This window comes from Tympanuchus pallidicinctus, unplaced genomic scaffold (assembly GCF_026119805.1).
Source record: "Tympanuchus pallidicinctus isolate F22 unplaced genomic scaffold, pur_lepc_1.0 scaffold7, whole genome shotgun sequence".
In the NCBI taxonomy this organism is placed as follows: Eukaryota; Metazoa; Chordata; class Aves; order Galliformes; family Phasianidae; genus Tympanuchus; species Tympanuchus pallidicinctus.
Window position 1 is genome coordinate 21,434,623 of NW_026294791.1, and position 19,797 is coordinate 21,454,419.

Here is a 19,797-nt window from a genome sequence, read left to right on the forward strand (position 1 = left end):
GTATTATTTTTCTGACTACTATAATCAGCTCCCCATCCCACTTGTGAGGTCATCCTGATACAACTAATGTTCTTTCTTTAAATGGTGATTACAATCAAGTATTGTATATTGAGACGGTAGCTTGTTTGGAATTAATAATAACCCATATTAAACATACATGTGATAAGTAAATAGTAACACCCCATGCTTCAGAGTAGTCCTATGAGATCTTGGACTTCATTGATCTGTTCTATGATTATGCATCTGCATAATGAACTCATTGTAAGCACAAACACTGTAAAATAGAAGAGGCATAACAGATCTCCAGGTAATTATATCTCCTATAGTCCTACATAATTGTAGCATTTCACCGTGGTTCTCATTTGGGCTTCTCAAAACTTTCAAGGTGGTCTCCATCATTTTCCACGTGTCTCCTCTTCTAATCTGCAAACCTCTTTTTGGTTCTCAGATTACATAAAGTACAGCGAGCAGTCATGATGGAAAGCAGATATTTCCCATCAGTTTCTAGCCTTCATGTCTGGGTCTTTTATTCCACTATTTCTCGTTAGAAGTTTTTTTTCTCTCTTTGTTTTATTGGATGCCCAATAAAATAATCTATAAGCCCAGGAAATATAAGAAAAGCTGTTTCTAGGAAATGATGCTTCATTACTAGTCTTTCTTGCATAAGGTATAGTGCCCATATAAGAAGGGAAACCAAGAATCATACACAGTTAACAATTTTCCACCAGGGGAAGTAGAACCAGAAATATTGGCGTGTGAAATAATCAACAAGCTAGATATGCAGGACCTAGAATTAGAGTTTATGAAGTAGACTGTGGTTTAAGAAGCCTATTCTCTGGCTCAGAAAAAGTCATCTTCCTGGTATCAGTCTCGGCTCTCCACATGTAGCATCATGAAAAATTTATCACCATTATTATAATTATTCCATGTGGTCCTTCCAAATAATTAGTGATGAAAACTAACATGAGTGAAAGTTTCTGGGAAAAAGCCAAACTTAATGCAGACAGTGAGGATTTGCTTAATAGCATATTAAGAAACTGTGAACAAAATAATAATAAGGCAAGTAAAACTCAGTTTATTCCATGTCTGGAGATAATTGACTTCTGAAAGAGCTTAGACAGAACTGTGCAGCAGAATGTATATTTTATAGATACTTAAGCTGGAAAGAAAAATTTCACCTGTGAGCTTTATGATGAGCTGCAGTCCTCATGCCTGTGGTTAAGATAGGTAAAAAAAATTGCTATCAGATGTGAATCACTTGCACATTTTAGACCACTCCTACTTGTGTTTACCAATGGTCTGAGTTGCACAGCAGGATAACCAGTCCAAAGAATATACCATTCTTTCTAAGTATTGCTTGTCTTTAACTTTCCAACAAATTAATTTTGGCTTAAGATGATACTAATATGAAAATTTTGCACCTGGAGGAAAGGGAATTGGCTTGTTCTAAGGCAGTTGTTTTAATAGCAGGATTGTGAAAAATATAAAAGTAGGAAAAAAATGCGTTGCACTCATAATGCAAACAAGTGAGAGCCTACCAAGAACATGTAAAAATGTGTGAAAGTGTAGGAAAGATCCTTGGTGAATATCCTTGAGAATCAAGTGAAAACATAGTGTGATAAGGAGAGCACAGTACAGAAGGTTAGTACAGGATACATATAAACATTAGAATGGATACTTGAAGGTCAGGAATTGCAGGCTTTTTGCAAAAAAATCAGTGTTTGTAAGGAGAATAAAGTGTACCTAGGCTAAAGTGGACAAAGAACTGATTTTCCTTCCATCAGAGAACTATTATTGCAAGCTCTTTAATGCAGGCAGAGTATTAAATGGGAGGATCTTTCTATACTGTTTTTAGTTATTGTTTCATTGAACATCTGCTACTGCTCTCAGCAGAAACAGGCTCTGAATGAAAGGAGCCTTTGCCTAACCTAATATGGACCATTTCTTTCTGACCACCTTTTAGAAACATTCTATTTGTCTAAATTGATAATCATTTTGCCTGTTCTTACCAATTTTCTCCTTTGCTATCATAAAGAGATGATAAACAGAATTTCCTTAAAGAATCCCACACAAGTAAATAGCTTTTCTTCATGTTTGACTTTAACAAAAGATAGGGTTTTAGATTATTTTGATGCCTAACAGAGGTTTTTGGAGCATAATCAACACTGCAAGTATTCAAATCAGTGTCTAAACCATGTTATTTTCAGCAAAGTAACTACAACTGTCAGTTGTAAGGTAATGACACACAGTGCATGGAAGTGTGAAGAGGTTTTTACTGTTCTGAGAGATCACAAAACAGAATGAGGCTTCAGCAAGCCAAGGACTTGGCAGCTATGGAAGAGAATTGCCTACAACTCTGGTTTAATCAGAAAGCATCAGTAAAGAAATGTTTGATTTTTGATATGAATGAAAAACAGTTTGATGCAGTTTATTCAGAAGATTTTTTCTCAATTATACAACAAACACGGCTATAGAACTGTTTGGGATGCAGACGTTTAGAAGGCCAAAACAAAATGAGAACTAAGAATCCCTGTGCTCTTTTTTGAAACTAACTGAGCACAACGCAAAGTAAGAACATCTCTTTCTTTGAGGCTGAGACAAAAGTTCAGCAGTTTCTAGAGTTCATAGACCATATCTTTTCACTTAGACTATTTGACTTGGATCTAATAGTGTTCAAAAATCAACGAAAACTATGCTTGGTAACACTGCTTCAAGTAATGCTGGGTGTGTATTTCAAAAGGAAAGAAATGTATTTGGTGGCTTGCTTGACATCCATGAGGCCTGACTAACTCAGACTGTTGCTGCAGATTAACAGCTACACTTGGCAAAGATATAAGGCCAAATGTATGACATGTATGATGTTTAAACACAAAGTTCAAGATTTGGAAATGCTGTCCTCTGATTCATATGGCTTTGCAAAAAGAGTTGTTAGAAATATGAAAGCAAGACTGAAAAGTGATTGCTGAGTCTTGGAAAATTTAACAGGCTCCATTTCTTTTAAATTATATAACAGTCCTTGAAACTTCATGGTATGTGAACCCATTCCACCTTCTCCTGGAAAAAGAAATGCTTTTGGATTTAATCTACACATACAATGGAGGCAGACTTTTCATAAATACAATCCTAGTTGTGCAAAAGATGAAGAGCAAAATTTAAAGCATTATACTGTGATTGAATTATGTAACAACAACCAAAACAGTCACCTACTGGAAAAGGGCAAAGAGTATACCCAGGTCACAGACTTCCTACTAGGCTGGGCAGTTTTCCTGTCATTTTTGTTAACCCCCTACTGCTATGAAATAATGCATTTTTAATGATTCTATGACAAGAAAACAACTTCAGTAGAAAAGTGAGTCACTCAAGTTTACATCATGACCTATTTGTTATTTCCTTAGAAAGAATAAATGTGAATTTGAATTCAGAGTCATAGATGTTATCTAACTGGACTTCAGTAAGGCATATGACACATTCCCCAACAGTAGTATCCTTCTCTCCTAACACATATGCATTTGATGTGTGGACTGTTCTATGGATGAGAAACTAGTCGTGAATGGTACTCAGAGAGTGGTGGTCAGTGGCTCAGTGTGTGGATGGAGATCAGTGACAAGCAGTGTCCTCAGGAGTCAGTATTGGTACCAGTGCCCCTTAACATCTTTACCAATGACGTTGACAGTGGGATCAAGTGAATCCTGAGCAAGTGTGCTGATGACATTAAACTGAGATGCAGTTGACACACCTGAGGGATGGGATGCCATCCAGAAAGACCTAGAGAGGCTCAACAGTGGGCCCAGGTGAACCTCATGAGGTTCAATAAATCCAATTGCAAGGCTGTTGCAGTCCCGCTATCAATACAAGCTAGGCAATATAAGGACAAAGCACAACCCTGCCAAAAAGGTCTTGTGGTATTGCAGCTCACTTCAGGTGAAGGGTATCTTGTGGTTCAAGTACTACTTGCATGTTTCTATTTTTGAAATAAGAGGCTGACTTGTGTTGGTAGCACAAAACCTCATGCTCCAGGGGGCTCTTTGCTACAACAGTATTGACACACTGAGGTCAGAATGTCAAGGTTTCCTTTGTTGACTTTCAAAGCTCTGGAGCAGCCTGAAAGCATACAAAATTGCAGTTAGTTCTTGGGATTTGCAGACTGAAGGGTACTTTTTATGGAAATGCAGTCAGTTGAATGCTGCCCACATTGAGACTCTTACTCGTGAAGTCCAAATGATCAGAGTTGTTACGCTGCAGCTTCACAAACTGCAGCAGAAGGAGTAGCAAGGTTTTCACTCAGATTCAGCAAATATTTATATGAACTTCTTTATTTCATAACATCCTATTATTCAGTGTCTGAAAGTCACATGGCTTATTAGTAGAAGTTTAATAAGTTCAGCTTTTGTACCACTAGTTGCATAACATGTACAGATCCTTGGAGAAGGGAAAATGCTTATAATTGGATATTATAGACACACAAAAATGGTATCATCAAACTACAGCATTTTGGCTGGAGATAGAATTGAAATACAAAGAGATTACCTTTTCATCTGAAGAGAAGTTCAGAATTCATTTCTAATGTGATAGGATTGCAGCATAGAGAAAGAAAGAGCTCTCTAACCCTGCCTCAACAGCTATTCATAAAGCCTGAGAGAACCTGAAAGCTTGATTCAAAGCCTGTTGAAGTTACGCAAATCTTTTCCTTCAGTAAGAGATTCTTTGAAAAAGAGAGAGTGTTGTATGAAAACTGCTTATGAAAAGAAAATATTTAGTAAAACTATAGACTTGGACTATCTGATGCAATGGGATCAGAGCTGCAAAAATATCTTAGATAATTTTCAAGAACAAAATCAATGGTGTAAGAAGTCACACTGTCAGTATCTTTTTTTGTCCAGTCAGTCTTTAAATATATTTCATTCCCTACCATGCTCAAGATTGCTTGTTACCAACTAGGAATAGCAAATATATTTCTCTACTCACTCACTTTAAAGACAGCATAACAACCTTTCCAATCAGCATTCCTCCCTAATTTCTTTTATGTTATATATTTTATCAATCATTTCTATGTCTTTGAAGTCAGTTACGCTTACAGCTTTACAGCCTACTATTCATAATAAAGGGAGCAAGTTTGAACTTCTCATTGTGTTCCTTAATTTGATATATTATTATACATTGTACTAGATTGTCATTTTAACATATTAGAAATTCTAAATGTCCATAAACCAGACAATTTTGTTTTTCTATTTTAATGTTTATGGAAAACTGCTTTTCAGAAAATAGATGTTCAGACATTGTATAAAATTCTGAGAAAAATCATATATCTTGGCAAAAGTGAAGCATTTTGTTTTCAGCAACTTAAAACCTCACCTTCAAGAGGTTTGAATAGGATAGATGTTTTGTTATTGGTCAGAGCAAATTCTGATTGTCTCCATTCATTTATTCGCTGTAGATTCTGATCATTCCTTGCTCTTTTCTTTGTCTCTCCATTATTTACACAAGAATCAGAAAGCATTAGGTATTAGGCTGTTCATGAGTAAAGTAGTAGGCAACATATTCACCTTTTAAGATTGTAGGACCAGACTGCTAAGCTGAATAGTGTCTCTTACGAAAAAATACTCAAAATTCAGAAGACATATGTTATCATTTGGAAATCAACATGAAGTATCTCATTAAGTACCTGATACAATTAATAATGAAGTAACTTTAATATCACTGTAGTTACATCAGCAAAGTTTTGTGAAGCACAAATTGAGCTTTTTATGATTCTCTGTATGTTAATTTTACTAGCACTGAAAATTGTTCTTCCAATAATGTCTAATTTAAAGATGTAGGAAAATAGAGGACAAAACCACATCTGGCTCTATACCAATTCCTTCGAGAGCACAGAATACCCACAGAGACAACTCGCAGTATGAAAGGCTGTTTCCCTCATTATAAATCAGAGTTCAGATACAGCATTAGCCTTAAATTTCATTGCAAGGACTTCAGCCTAGCACCATCTTAATATTAGCATGTTTGGCAACAGTAAACACCTTTTGCCAATTTCAGACAAAAACTCAATGCATCTATCAGAGTTCTGAAAGATTTTATATGCCTTCTAGAGTGAATCCAAAGTATGAACTGTTCTTACAGTCACATTTTATTTTGGTGTGAAGATCGAGAAAGTTTCTTTCTCGAGAAAGAAAGTTGGTGAACTCTTCCAAATTTTCACTTACGTAACTGGACAGTTACAGCCACTATAATAGGAATATATGTTTTAAGTACCTGCCATATATTTCCTAGGAAGTTAACACACTCATTTTTTTCACTGTTATGCTCTTTGAATTTTACTGATAAACATTTGCTGCAGTTGATGGTCTGTGAGCAGAGGGGTCACTCAGTATTTCAATACAGAAAAAAATATTGTACCAGTGGTATCAAAAGTATTTAAAGTAATACAAATATCAATTGGCAACATAGCGCAATCAAATAATTGCAATTTAACTTGGAATTTGCTCTGTCACTATTCCATGTTCAGATACGTGGAAACCATTAAGTAAATGGGAATACTTATTTAATATGGGCAGCAGAATTACTGTATTTTTTCTAGAATACCTGAGCCCGTACCATAGGATCTCAATGAACATGATAAAATTCATCCCCATTGGTTTCAACATACTCATCTGTTCCTTACAGCTAACTAATTGAAACACTATAGAAGTTTCTATGCAAGTTGAAGCTCAAAGTTCATGGAAAACAGTGCTGCTGATTGCTACCTAATTGTGAAGTCACCTAAGCCTCTCTGTCTTTTGACTTCAGACTGTGACACATTATTTCAGACCTCAAGAAGTTGTATCTCTAAATAATAATTTCCTATAAGTACAAAAAAAAAGAGTCAAAATTAGATCTATTTGGCACCGCTGTCAAAGGAAAACACAAACTAATATAAAGTAGTTTATGAGTGATTATAAATAATTATAGTTAATGTACAATACTTGCAAATAAATATCCAACTTCTTGTTGTACCCATTTCTACGGCATGATACCATAGCATGATAAAAGCATTATTAATCTATGGTTTTATTTTACTCTACAATATTTATTTCTGATAACAGGGTACTTAGAACCAAATAGAATGGGGGTTTGAAATAAAATAAAAACACCTAAGCACAAATTTTCATGATTTCTCTGAATTTTAAACTGTCCAGGTGACTTAATAGCACTGCAGGAACATTTAATTTGTATTCTTTTACATATAAAGTTGTTGGGCAATAGTGCAATAGCTACTGTTTCTCTCCTCCGCCTCTCACCCCCTAAAGCAGTTATAAAATAATTATTAAAATGCAGCAGATAATAATCCAAATATTGTAATATGCCACTATATAGAAACTGCATCAGTAAAGTTTCAGGCCCTCCAAACATTTCTCTAGTTCCCTGGCTTTGACTAACGTCATAGTGCCTTTTGAATTCATGCTGTAGTGTAAATTGTCTCCCCTTCTGCGTGCAGATTTTCCCTTCCAGGTTAGTTCATTTCAAATTGGATTACATAGGTAAAAGTGAGAATACACAGAGTGAAGCATTAAGGCCCTCTGGTGAAAAATCAGACAGAAGGAAGTGGGCATAGTTAGCTTTATATTTAACTGTATTCATCCTGTCTGATCTATTTAAACATGCGAGGTTCCTTACAGAAGACCTGTCTTTCTAGCATGTAATAGAAATTTGCACAGATATGTCTGATTAGTATATTAAAATCTTGATCTTAACTGTTTCTTACTTTTTAAAAACAGTTAAATATTCAGCTAAGGGACAGGGAAAAAAATAAACATATCATCAATCCTTCTGTATATTCTTTTGATGTCTTAGAAGGTAATTCACTTGATTTTTTGAGGCAGCTTCTGTACTGCATGTGGAGACAGATTATGTACAAACTGTAGTTAGTTTTGGCATACAAAATACTTGAGCAAGCAAAGATTCCTGGAATTAGAAAAAAAAAATTCCAGTAAAACAAAGATTGAACTCTCAAAAGTTCAGGTTCTACCTAACTAAACATAACTAATCATCAGAGATTACATATTTACATGTTTAAAATCACACTTCTGTTTTTCACGAGTTTGTAGTACATTTGCTGACACTGCTTTTGCTTTAGCAGACTAAATGTTTTATGGTGTGTGTGTGTGTATATATATTTATATATATATACACAAATGTAAATATCCCCTTTATTAAGCCAGTGTTGTTATGATGTAATTGCTATCTTAAATCCACAATGAAAAGAGAACATGTCAGAATTACAGAAATCTAAAATTGGTGTAGGAGGAGGTGAATTTGGCCTTTTATTTTTATTAGGCATTTTCTGTGTATTTATTATTATAGCTGTTTATTTTCTCCACAAAGACAAGCTAGTATAAGCATTGCTTTTGCTGAATGCTGCTTTCCTGATTGATGTTTGTTCAAGGAAAACCAAGCATACTGTTCTTTCATAGTATGAAAGAGAAGGAGAAAGTAAACAAGAAGAAGGAGATAGGAATGTCACCATAAAATACCAAAATAGAAAAAAAGATGAAGTTTGAGGTCACTGTGTTGGGAAACAGGAGAAAGCAGAACACGAACATGTGCTGACTCTTGGTACGTGTAGTATTGATGCATCTTTTAAAAATAATGTCAATGTGGTTACTATTATTAACATAAATAACTAGGTTTCAATAAAAGATGTCAGTAAGTTGTGGGGAATTAAATAACTAATTCACATGGACATGCCTTACTGGAGAACCAGTAAATTTCTATGGCACTCTATGCAGCATAATCAGGTAGGAACATGCTATAGAAACAGACTAATGTTTATTTGGATGTACAGAAGAGATTAAAGTGTAATCTCTACAGTTTATACTTCACTAGTAGCACAAATTATACTTAACAAATTATACTTGAGATGAAGATATAATCCCCAAGAGGGGGGGGAGTATTATTTCATTTGGAATTCTCATAAAGCTATCTCTCAAGATCATTTTTTTTCGGCAAAATTGTTATCCCTTGCTCTAGTGAAAACGAAAGGCAGAACAACAAAACAAGTACTGAAACTAAGACTTGGTAAACTATTTTTGGCTTTGCTTTCAGGGTTAGGGACTCAGTTACAATCTGATAGAACTGCAGATGAGGTGCAAGTAATTTCAAACAAGTAAATCAATTCTTCAAGAAGTTCTAAGAATAAATTAATTTCTGCTTCAGAGAAGAATAAAGAGTTTCCATGTCCAATTGACTTTAATATTGGTAACTGAATTTGGGATGCTCTGGCTTCATGCCCACTGAGTTCAACAAAAGGCAGTTTGGATCCATAACATTCTGACTCAGGCTCAAAATGATTTTGATGGCTTTAAAGAATATACATATATAGGAATATACAGGAGTACAGCTCATAAAATATAATTGGGCTCATTCAATTCAATGCACCTTTTGTTATTCACTTAAAAAAAGGTTGGAAGGGTTCATGTTATATCCAGAATGTATTTTCAGTTCAGTTAATGTATGGTTTGGTGGGATGTAAAGAGAATACATGAAGAATAATATTAATGAAGTATCTCCATTAAGCTGGGAGTTTTCCTAAAAGTAAGTTTCTAAAGATTTTACTCAAAGTTCATGAAAGAATAAATGAAGAAACAAGCTTAATTCCTTGAATATGTTTAAAAAAAAAAAAGCAACCCAAAAAATAAAAAACCCTAAATAAACCCACAAAACTCTGGGATAACAGAATTTTAACTCATTCTCTCAGATACAGAAATTAGAACCTACCCTTCTGCTTATGGAAGCACCATACACCAACAGTAGGACAAAATGCATTCTAGAAATGATAGGATTATGCTTCAATACAAACTAATTTGCAGATAATAAACACACTTAGCATGTTATGGCCATATCCTTGTCTCTGTGTAACTGTTGCTTTCCTGGCTGTTGTGACCTTAATTCTTGAAATCAAGTTTATGTTTCAGAGATGTACCCACAGGCAAAGCGTAGAAAACATACCAGAGAGATTAGGATTAAAAACATCAAAAGATTTGAAATCCTTCATAGCTCTGTTATTACATGTAACTTACATGAATAACTACAATAAAATAGCTTATTTCTTCATACATCTTCTACAGCTTACTCCATCATTTCAAATTAACACTGAAATAGGAGATAGATGAGACACTTCCATGCCTGAGACCAAAAGAAAGTGTTCATCATTAGCATATTTCTGGACAGTTCCTCCATTAATACTTAAAGGTACAAAAATTTTTTTTCAAGAAGAAAAGGGAAAGAGATAACTGTGAACATAGGAAAATTATGGAAGACCTAGATTACTACTCCAGTGAAAAACGTGTAGCAACTTGGAAAGGAACATAAAATTATCAATTCTGACTGAAGGATGAAACTTATGCAAACAGAAAAAAAAAAAAAAAAACCCGCACCCTTTTTAGAACATTTTAAGAAGTGTGAAAACTACAAATGCTAGAACTGTGAAAAGGAAACTGGGAATTTGATCCATATGTTCTGGAAATGCCACTGCCCACTACTGAATTATTTTTGGAGAACAGAACAGAGAACAGAAGAACAACCAAAAAGCTGTTATAAACACAGGGTCTCCCTGGTGATGCAAAATTTTTACCATGGCAGATATTAATGAGTGACTCTTACCATCTGGATAGGATATATGAAGAAATTATCTTAGATATGTTCTAGAATAATTACCAAGGAATATGGTATTATTTGCCAATTAGATTTCTAATTGTGTGAGGATAAATAATTCAACTAGCTTCAAGGGGAAAAAAAGCAACGCTATTCAGACCGGTTCACACATCAATTTTCTTCATATGGGTGAATACAGTTTAAAAGCTGGATTGGATTTAGTCTAAACGATTCTACTCTCTTACAGAAAATCATATTTTAAGCTCTTTATCACGGTATATTTTTCCAAACTGAAATATTTTTAAAGCATGAAACATAAGAAACAGCAGTAAGACCTTTGTATAGCTTCTGCCACTGCTTCTCACAACCTAAACAGCACTAATTTACCCTAATCATACTGATTACAAGTGAAATAAATACCAAGCAGCATACTACTATTTACTTCTTACCAGAAACGTGTAACTGGGAGGAACCAACATAATATGTTCAGCTGGAGAAACAATCAAGTATTTTATTTCTATGCTATATGTTTAGCAAACAGAAACTTCATACCAGTTGACAATTTCTACCTGAAGGCTGACCATGATGCTGGGCATGTACTTCTGTGACAGCTGGATAGCCTTTAGTTCTCACATTTGGTTTATTCCAGACAGTTAGTAACCATAGGTACTAACAGTATTAAATGAACTAGTGTTCATGCTAATAGCTCTTGCCATACAAAGCAATATAGACCAATATAGAGAGCAACAGATATAAAGAAAGTATTATGTGCATTTTCTTCACTATAACAGTAAAGTCTCCCTGAAAAGTTAAGATACATTAAAAAAAACCTGAATGGTGGCAACTGTATACCATCTGTCTTGTTCTGGTTTAGAAAGGAATTGCATCAGTCCATGATGTTCCTTATAACACTTCTCCCTCGTCACTAAGAAAAATCTAGTAGCAAAGTTCTCAATACCACACGGAAATATTGAAAAAAATGAGATTATTAGACATGATGTAAAAATATATATTAATAACACTTCTAGTTTGATACTCATTTTTCCTAGAAATGTCTTTCCTAAGCAATGTATCCATTCTAAAAGAAGTAATTCTTTGCATATACAATATAATCATCAAACTTGAACTGAACCTAAGTGCAGTTTTTATTTTTCGTGTCTTTATTCATTCTTTTCTACATAGTATTTGTGGAATTCAACATCTGGAACGAGCAGGAAACAAGTTGACTCTCTTTGACTCCCTTTATTTCTGCATAGTGACATTTTCCACGGTGGGCTTTGGGGATGTTACACCCAAGATATGGCCTTCAAAACTGCTTGTTGTCATTATGATCTGTGTTGCACTTGTGGTGTTGCCCATACAGGTAAACATGGATATATTTTTTTAATTTTCTCTATAGAATTGTTTTTAAAACAAAACTATAACCCCTCCAAAACATCCTTTTGCAATGCATATAAAATATCAGAAATAATAACCATCTTCTGTACCCTCTAGTCTTTTCCTAAAATTTTCCTGTTTATCTTTGTTTAGATTAAATGTACAATAAAAATATAATACAAATTTATAATAAAATATTTAACACTGAAGCCAGCTTTCAATCTCTGGTGAAAGATTTCTGTTTCTGTCACGTATCACAGAGCCCTTCTCTTTATCCTAGGTAATTTGAAAAATGCAGAAAACAACAAAACAAAAACAAAAAACAAATCAACCACAATAAAAAAACGAATACCCTGCACTTTATGAGTACAGCATTTCCTCTGCAGGCTTTCCCTGTTTCTAATCTTGATTCTCTCCACTTCCTCTCATGTTCTCACAGTTCAGTGCAAACTTAAAAAAAGAACTCATTAAATCTGCAACTCAAGCAAATTGTCTTCACATCTGTGTGTGTTGGCACACACTGATCCAAGTGCACATTTAGGAATTTTTGGTGCCTATATGAGCTTAGGTTGATTTATGAAAATCCAAGTATTTCATGTAATCAATCAGTTTCCATAAATTTGTACTAGACATTTGTCAGCTCATTAGCAAAGACCTGATGACTGACGCTCTCTGACTACAGGGCAGCCGTGTCACAACACTAAATATCTTGTTCTTGGTGATGATCCAAAACTCACGGGCACAAAAAGGAAGTGTGGGGAGACATCATGCATGCTTACTGAATCTTACAGCAGACCCAGATGCTAGGCCTTAAAGCTCCCAAATTTCTCATACAGCTTTGATTTCCGCATTCTACTTCTTTGATTGTGAACTAAGCCTCAACTCTGAGCAGACAATATAGAAACCCTGTGAGACTTGAAGCTCAAGCTGTCAGCATTAATTTCCTTGAAATTACCTGAACATTTAAATTATAGCCAAATATTTAATGCCTGCATATGCAAACATATGCACTAATATAATTGTATTCCCACTCAATGACAGTCTAATAAAATATATGATCTGCTTGAAATAAAATATAGTTTAAGAAATTTGGAATTTCCACAGAAATACAAATTTCATTTTTCAAGTACTTCTAATATAAAGACCAAATCTATGCATTACCTGTAAATAATCTGGAATCTATTGCTCTTTCACATCAATCTAAGTATTATTCACTATTTTATTTCCACATTTTTGTAGTGATGAAGAGGCTTTATAGTTTTCTACACGCAGAATGAGGGAGACATTATCTAGAATCACAAAAGCGTAGAATATCCTGAGTTGGAAAGTCTCAAAAGGATCACCAAGTCCAATACCTGGCTCCAGACAGGACCACCCAACATCCAAACCCTATGTCTAACAGTGCTGTCCAAATGCTCTGTGAGCTCCAGCACCTGGGGGCTATGATCAGTGCCCTGGGCAACTTGCTGTCTGCTGTCCATGCCTGCTGTCCTCTAGGGAAGAATCTTCCCCTAATCCTCACCTGTCTCTCCTTATGACACTGCTCCATGCTGTTCCCTCTGGCACTGTCGCTGTTATCAGAGAGCAGAGCTCCCCACCAAGGATTAGCCTGATCTAACCCCATTTACTATAAACTCTTGAGCTTTGTCTTTCTACTGTATTAAGTGAATTATTATTCACAATAAAAATTGCGAGAAAAAGCTGTTACCGCAATAGATATATAGTTAAATTGATCTCAGGATTAAATGCATATTACAAAACACTTTGGTACTTATGAATTATATTAAGGCACGGATTATTACAGTATTGTCTTTAGTTTAAAAGATTCTGATTAGTGGAGCAATATTTTATATTCATAATAATTCTGTCATAATTCCTAGCTTACACACTAGGCTTCCCTTTCATTAGAGTACAAAACAGATTTTACTGTTAGACTGCTTACATCATTCAGATGGCAAATGGAAAAATGCAAAATTAACAGCTCCCATGAATGTAAGTGGTATATATATGTATAAGTCATATTAGTGAGTACACAGATTGGATGGTAACACACAGATACAATCACCTTCAGAGTACTATGAAATTTCTGAAGATGGTCATTGCCCAAAGTAAAATAGTGCTTCTAAGTATTTATACTCATATTAACCTAAGCATATAAAAACTTAACTTTTCGTTTGAGGGAAGCATTTAGATCACAGGGCACTGGAAAAACAGCTCAGAGATGTGAAATATGTGAACAAGATAGCAAACAACACAGTCATCACTTTTTTCTAAAATTTTAGGGCTGGGTGTAGTCACATGATATTTTAATGAAGTTATTCAGCTATTTGCAATAGAGACTGGCCATACTTCCACATTTTTCTGTAAACCTACTATCAATCTAACCCATACTCCAAGAACTTTTCGCAAAGAAAAATACATTTGGCGCTAACAGCATCATTCAATAAAAGCATGATCTGAACAATGCACTGTATGTAAGGGGTACACTTTTACTGCACAGCTGTTTGACTGTATTTAACTGACACATATCTATTACAGTTTGAACAGCTGGCGTATTTGTGGATGGAGAGACAGAAGTCCGGAGGCAACTACAGTCGACACAGAGCTCAGACGGAAAAACATGTTGTGCTGTGCGTCAGCTCTCTGAAGATTGATCTACTTATGGATTTTTTAAATGAATTCTATGCTCACCCTAGGCTGCAGGTATTTGTAGTGAAAGAAAAAAGAAAAGAATCTCATAACACTGATTTTTGGAGTGTTCTGGAGTCACTTTTGAATTGCAAAGCTGAATTTAAAAATAGTTGGCTAAACTGAGAATCTAGAATTGCAATAAGAAGTTGAGTTGTTGAGAAATGGAATATGGAGACATTTGTTTTGAATTGAGGTAAAATGAACTGAATTATTGTCTTGTTGAATTATGCTAGTCCTTTTAGAAACAGACATTCCCATGCAGCTTCCTTTTCTTCTTCTTTTTTTCCTACTCAAAGAAGGAAAGGAATGGAAACTTGAATTTTTTTTTTAAAGATACTTTTGAAGAAGGAAAAAATAGAAGCAAAGACCTTTTAAGGTGGTTACAAAGTCTTTCTCATTGTACACATTCAATACTTAATGCAGATGTCACATAACTTGTTCCAATCATATAAAAGATTATTTATATGAGGTAGCAATTTGGATTCATCATCATTAGCTTTTCTATAAACCATTTATTTTAAAAAATCTTCTCTGCCAATGTCTTTTACCATTACCTATGGCACCACACTTAATTATGCAATGAAAAACCCCCACAAAATGTCTGAGCAGCAGCATGACAAATACCAAATGCAAAATATTCTCCAAATTAATCAGATAGTAAGAAGTCTAAGCAAACGTACAGACAAATCTAGTATTTCACAGATTTATAATTGGTCAGTCTTTGTGATACAGATGAAGTAAGAGAAGTCCTAATACTACTTATGTAGCATGAAGGAAATTATATACATTCCCTTCACAACTGAAGTGGGAAGCTGGAGGATACAGATGATGCTGGAAGTAAGCTTCCAGCAGAGGACTGTGTGTGATAAGGAAGACTTCATATCGAGACAGTCCTAACCTTGTCTCTCCTTCTCATACACACACGCATATACATGTCAGGGTGACCTTATTTCTAATAGAGATTGTCTGTACAGGTAGTAAAAATTGGATCTGCCCATTAATGCAGAGGAAAGATTTCAAGGAGTAATAGAGATGGTGAAAATAACTGTTTTAATTGTGGAAAGCTTCCTATATTTTCCAGCTGTAATGACAGAAAAGTGAACTGTGTCTAAAAAATTTATGCTTTCATAGAAACAAAAAAGTAATAGGATTATTCTATTGGTCACCTTAACCTCTTGTATGAGTATTCTTGCCATTTTCATTTAGGAATGACTCCATATTTTAAACATTTGTATTCAAATTACTTTTGTCAGTGAAATTTGAGAACTATCACAGAAGTTTAATATATCCTTGGTCTGTTGATTCATCTCCTGGCAACAACAAATGGTATCATCAAATAATAACATGATTATTCCTCATTATGTTTTTGGCAGGACTATTATGTTGTTATTTTGTGTCCTACTGAAATGGATGCTCAGGTCCGGAGAGTGTTACAAATCCCGATGTGGTCTCAAAGAGTTATCTATCTCCAAGGCTCAGCACTAAAAGATCAAGACCTGCTGAGAGCAAAGTAGGCAAATATAGCTAACGCTTATTTACTACCTTGTTTCACATATCCTCTTTGATAAAGAAGTTTGACAAACAACAACAGCTAGAAGGAAAGTATGCTTATTTAGAATACAGGGATCTTAGTTATATTTGTTTTTTTTCCTTAAGTCTGAAAATTTTCAAGGAACATATCTGTAAGTTCCTCATTTGACCAATCTTTGAATCACTATTTTTTTATTTTTATTTTTTTAAGGTGTTGAAACAGAGTGCCTATCATTTCTTTAGCAAAAGCTGTGTTGAAAATTCTGAAACTGCCAATAATGCTAGAATTTTTGTTATTTGTGCATAGATAGTAAGCCAACTGAAGGGGAGAAAAAGTGAACAAAAGTAATTATCACCCTTTGAATGCTTTGTACAGTCTTGTTTTCTTAATAAGTTCATCCTGGTAACATAAGCAGTGACTCTACTTTACCTCTATGTACTCTTCCCTCAGGATCTTGCTCTTAGCACACGTTTTCTACCACTTCTAAAAAAAACCTCTTTGCCAGTTAATATTGAATGACAGTAATCAAAACATATCCGTCAAACCAGTCAAAGTTTCTAATAAAAAAAAAAGACACCAAAAAAACCCCACAAAGACTACCAAAACCAACCACCATTGCTCAATCACTTAAAGGTGGGAAAGAATTCACAGTGGAATTTGTGTAGGAGGGTAGTCTCTTCAGACTCCAAAGAGAAAGGTGATTCTTTTCAAATAACTGTTTTAATTTATCTGCACTGCTTTTTATAAGAATGTAACTGTCTTCACTTAAATTAATCAACTAATATAGATATCTAAAATCAAGCCAATACGTCAGTACTTGTGTCATTCAGCCTTCTAAAGAATTATTCTGAAGAATCTCATCTGTGAGAAGTCTAGCAAGCAGTGCTATCTTCAAATTTCTGCTACTGAACAAAATAGCTACCTTTTCATAACTACCTTACTTGAAAATGCAGAAAATCTTTGTTCAGGATTATGAACTTCTTTCAAAAAGCGGTTCCTTTTTTTTTTTTTTTCTTCACTTTGTTGCTCATTTTCAAGGACGAATTCATAGGGGAATTTGGCTAACGTTTGTTCTACACATTAAGAAAAATTAGACTGTTCCCTACAGATAATAATGAATTTCACTTATAATAACCTGGAGGTACTCAATGAAGTACCTGTTTCCTGCAGAACATGTAATTGAATGTACCTGTCACAGAATAATTTTCCACCTCTCCTGAGGGAAAAAGCACAGTGGGAACTTAATAGGATGTTTAATTTGATCTGTAAACCAGTAACCAGTACCTGAGATGTTTTCTATATTCTTTTCAATGAGAATATAGTGTACTGAGAAGATAGCAATATGCACGGTAAACAATTTCTAACAAATAAAATTATAGAATGGTTTGTGTTAGAAAGGACCTTGAAGATCATCTAGTCCCAAGCCCATGCTATAGGCAGTGATGCCTCCCACCAGACCATGTCACTCACAGCCTCATCCAGCTTGGCCTTGGATGCCTCCACAACCTCCTTGGGCAATCCTCACAGTAAAGAATTTTTTCCCAATATCTATTCTAAATCTACCTTCTTCCAGATCAACACCATTTCCCCTCATTCTGTTGCTACCCGCCCTTAGAAAAAAGTCTCTCACTAAACAAAATAATGTTTAACACCACAAAAAAAATAATAATTAAAAAAAAAATCAAGAAGTGTCTTTTTATTTATCAAAATTTATACATATATTATAGATGAATTGCAATGCCAAAATATCATGATAAAGGTCATGCTACAAAAGGAAGGAAGGGAATAGCAAAAATTGATGTACTGCATATTTAGTAAATAGTTAACTGAGAGTTGTATTTTCCTATGTCCCAGTACACCATCGGACTACAAAAATGATACTCATTCTTGCTTCCTACCTTTGAAAGTTTCACTTTGCAATTTTTGGTTGTTCGCTGGGAAAACAAGAAAAAACAGTGTCGTGGTTTAACAACACTGCTACATCTATTGGGCATCAGTACAATTAGAACTTTTATATCTATACAGTAACTGACAAAAAACTCTTGTTCTTCAGGAAGACTACTGCTAGAAAGTAACTTTATATTTCCTTGCTCTACAGATTTCTCCCATGCTGTTAAAAACAGTTTTTCTCTTCTTACAGTTTTCTACTTCAGTGAACCCAGCACACATCTTAATTCTCTTCTTATCCACTCTTCCTTTACTTTAAGCTTCTTTTTTATTATTGTTTTCATGAATTTATTTCAATATTTCAGTGTATCAAGTCACTTCAAATTCTTCCATTCTCAAGCAGTAGAACAATATTATTTTTCAGATTTAATGGCATAAAAATTTACAAAGCTTTTCTTGTTATTAGAAAATTAATAGAATTGTCAGAATATTCTGGGTTCTAATATAGCATAGATGTTATTAGTGTTTCAGTTGTCTAAATTCATGGTATCTATTGAATGTTAGCATCAGTGGAATTATCCTTGCCAACTGTGGCTGAAGTGATTCAAGAAGCTTCTAAAAAGCACTGGAGAAAAAGGTGAATATGATCAATGAGATTTCATTTCCTCAAAAAATCATCTGTATATTGACCCTACTTATCATCTCTTCAAATGCTGCTCCATCGCTAATTTCACTGAATTTTCCTTCCTAAATTTTTTTTTTAAAGACCTTACCACTTCTGCTCTCATGCTTATCTGAAACTAGAAACTACTCATATAGAATTGCCCATTCTTCTCTGTGTAAGTTGCACTTGACATTACTATTTTAGAAATACACAGTTGCTTTTGTCACTTTTTTTTTTTTATTATTTTTGCATTTCAAGTACTGAGGCTTCTCCTGTTTTTCCTACTGTTTGCTGCCTAGGGGACAATATATAATTATCTTATCCTTCTTTTCCATTTATATTTTCTCTGAATGATCACACATGAAACACATAAATTCACTATTTCTATAGTCATAAACTAAAAGGTTATTACTCAGTTTATCTGGCTTCTCAATATGGATATCTATTCATCAAGTTTAGTTGCAGGTTGTTAAAAATGCATCTTAAGTTTTGCTGCTCAAATAAAACCAGTAAAATATTGTAGATCGTATGTTTGAGATCATCTTGTAGAGCATCCTATGTAGACTAAATTCAAACGTTGCCAGTATTTTCTTACACAAGCTCTTATTTTTATCTCACTAAAACAATGCTTAGGTTTTTAATGTATATCATCTCAATTCTTTCCAAACACTTTGGAAATATTATTTACATAGTCTTTCACTTCACCCCTTATTGCAGTCCTTCTCTGGCTTACCCTTCTTTCTCATCAAGGAATGACCTTTTATTCTCACTTAGCCTACAACTCCAAGTTCTTAACGAGAGGAAACCTGACAAGCCTATAAAACTGCTCTCTTACACATACAACAGATTAGTATTCAAATCCCCTTGTGACTTCACCTACACTGTACCTTCAAGTTAGAATTCAAGCTATTAATTCACCTTTTTATACTCGGGGCTGATAAAAACTTAATTTGCAAAGTAATTGTGCTGGAGGCCACCTTGCTTTTCTTACTTTGGCACAGCTTCTATTGGAACAAAGGGA

The 19,797-nt window shown here is 34.5% G+C and overlaps 1 protein-coding gene across 8 annotated transcripts in view; it reads left to right on the forward strand.

Annotated features, from left to right (window-relative positions):
* Window positions 1-19,797, forward strand: part of KCNT2 (potassium sodium-activated channel subfamily T member 2) — a 143,480-nt gene that overhangs the window by 50,009 nt on the left and 73,674 nt on the right. For all 8 annotated transcript variants that reach the window (XR_008202461.1, XM_052667073.1, XM_052667072.1 and 5 more), the window contains 3 exons: window positions 11,809-11,989; window positions 14,542-14,706; window positions 16,068-16,204. Coding sequence is in view for 7 of the 8 variants with exons in the window: in XM_052667073.1 (XP_052523033.1) it covers window positions 11,809-11,989; window positions 14,542-14,706; window positions 16,068-16,204 (483 nt within the window). In the remaining variant the exon portion in view is untranslated. The remainder of the gene's footprint in view (window positions 1-11,808; window positions 11,990-14,541; window positions 14,707-16,067; window positions 16,205-19,797) is intronic.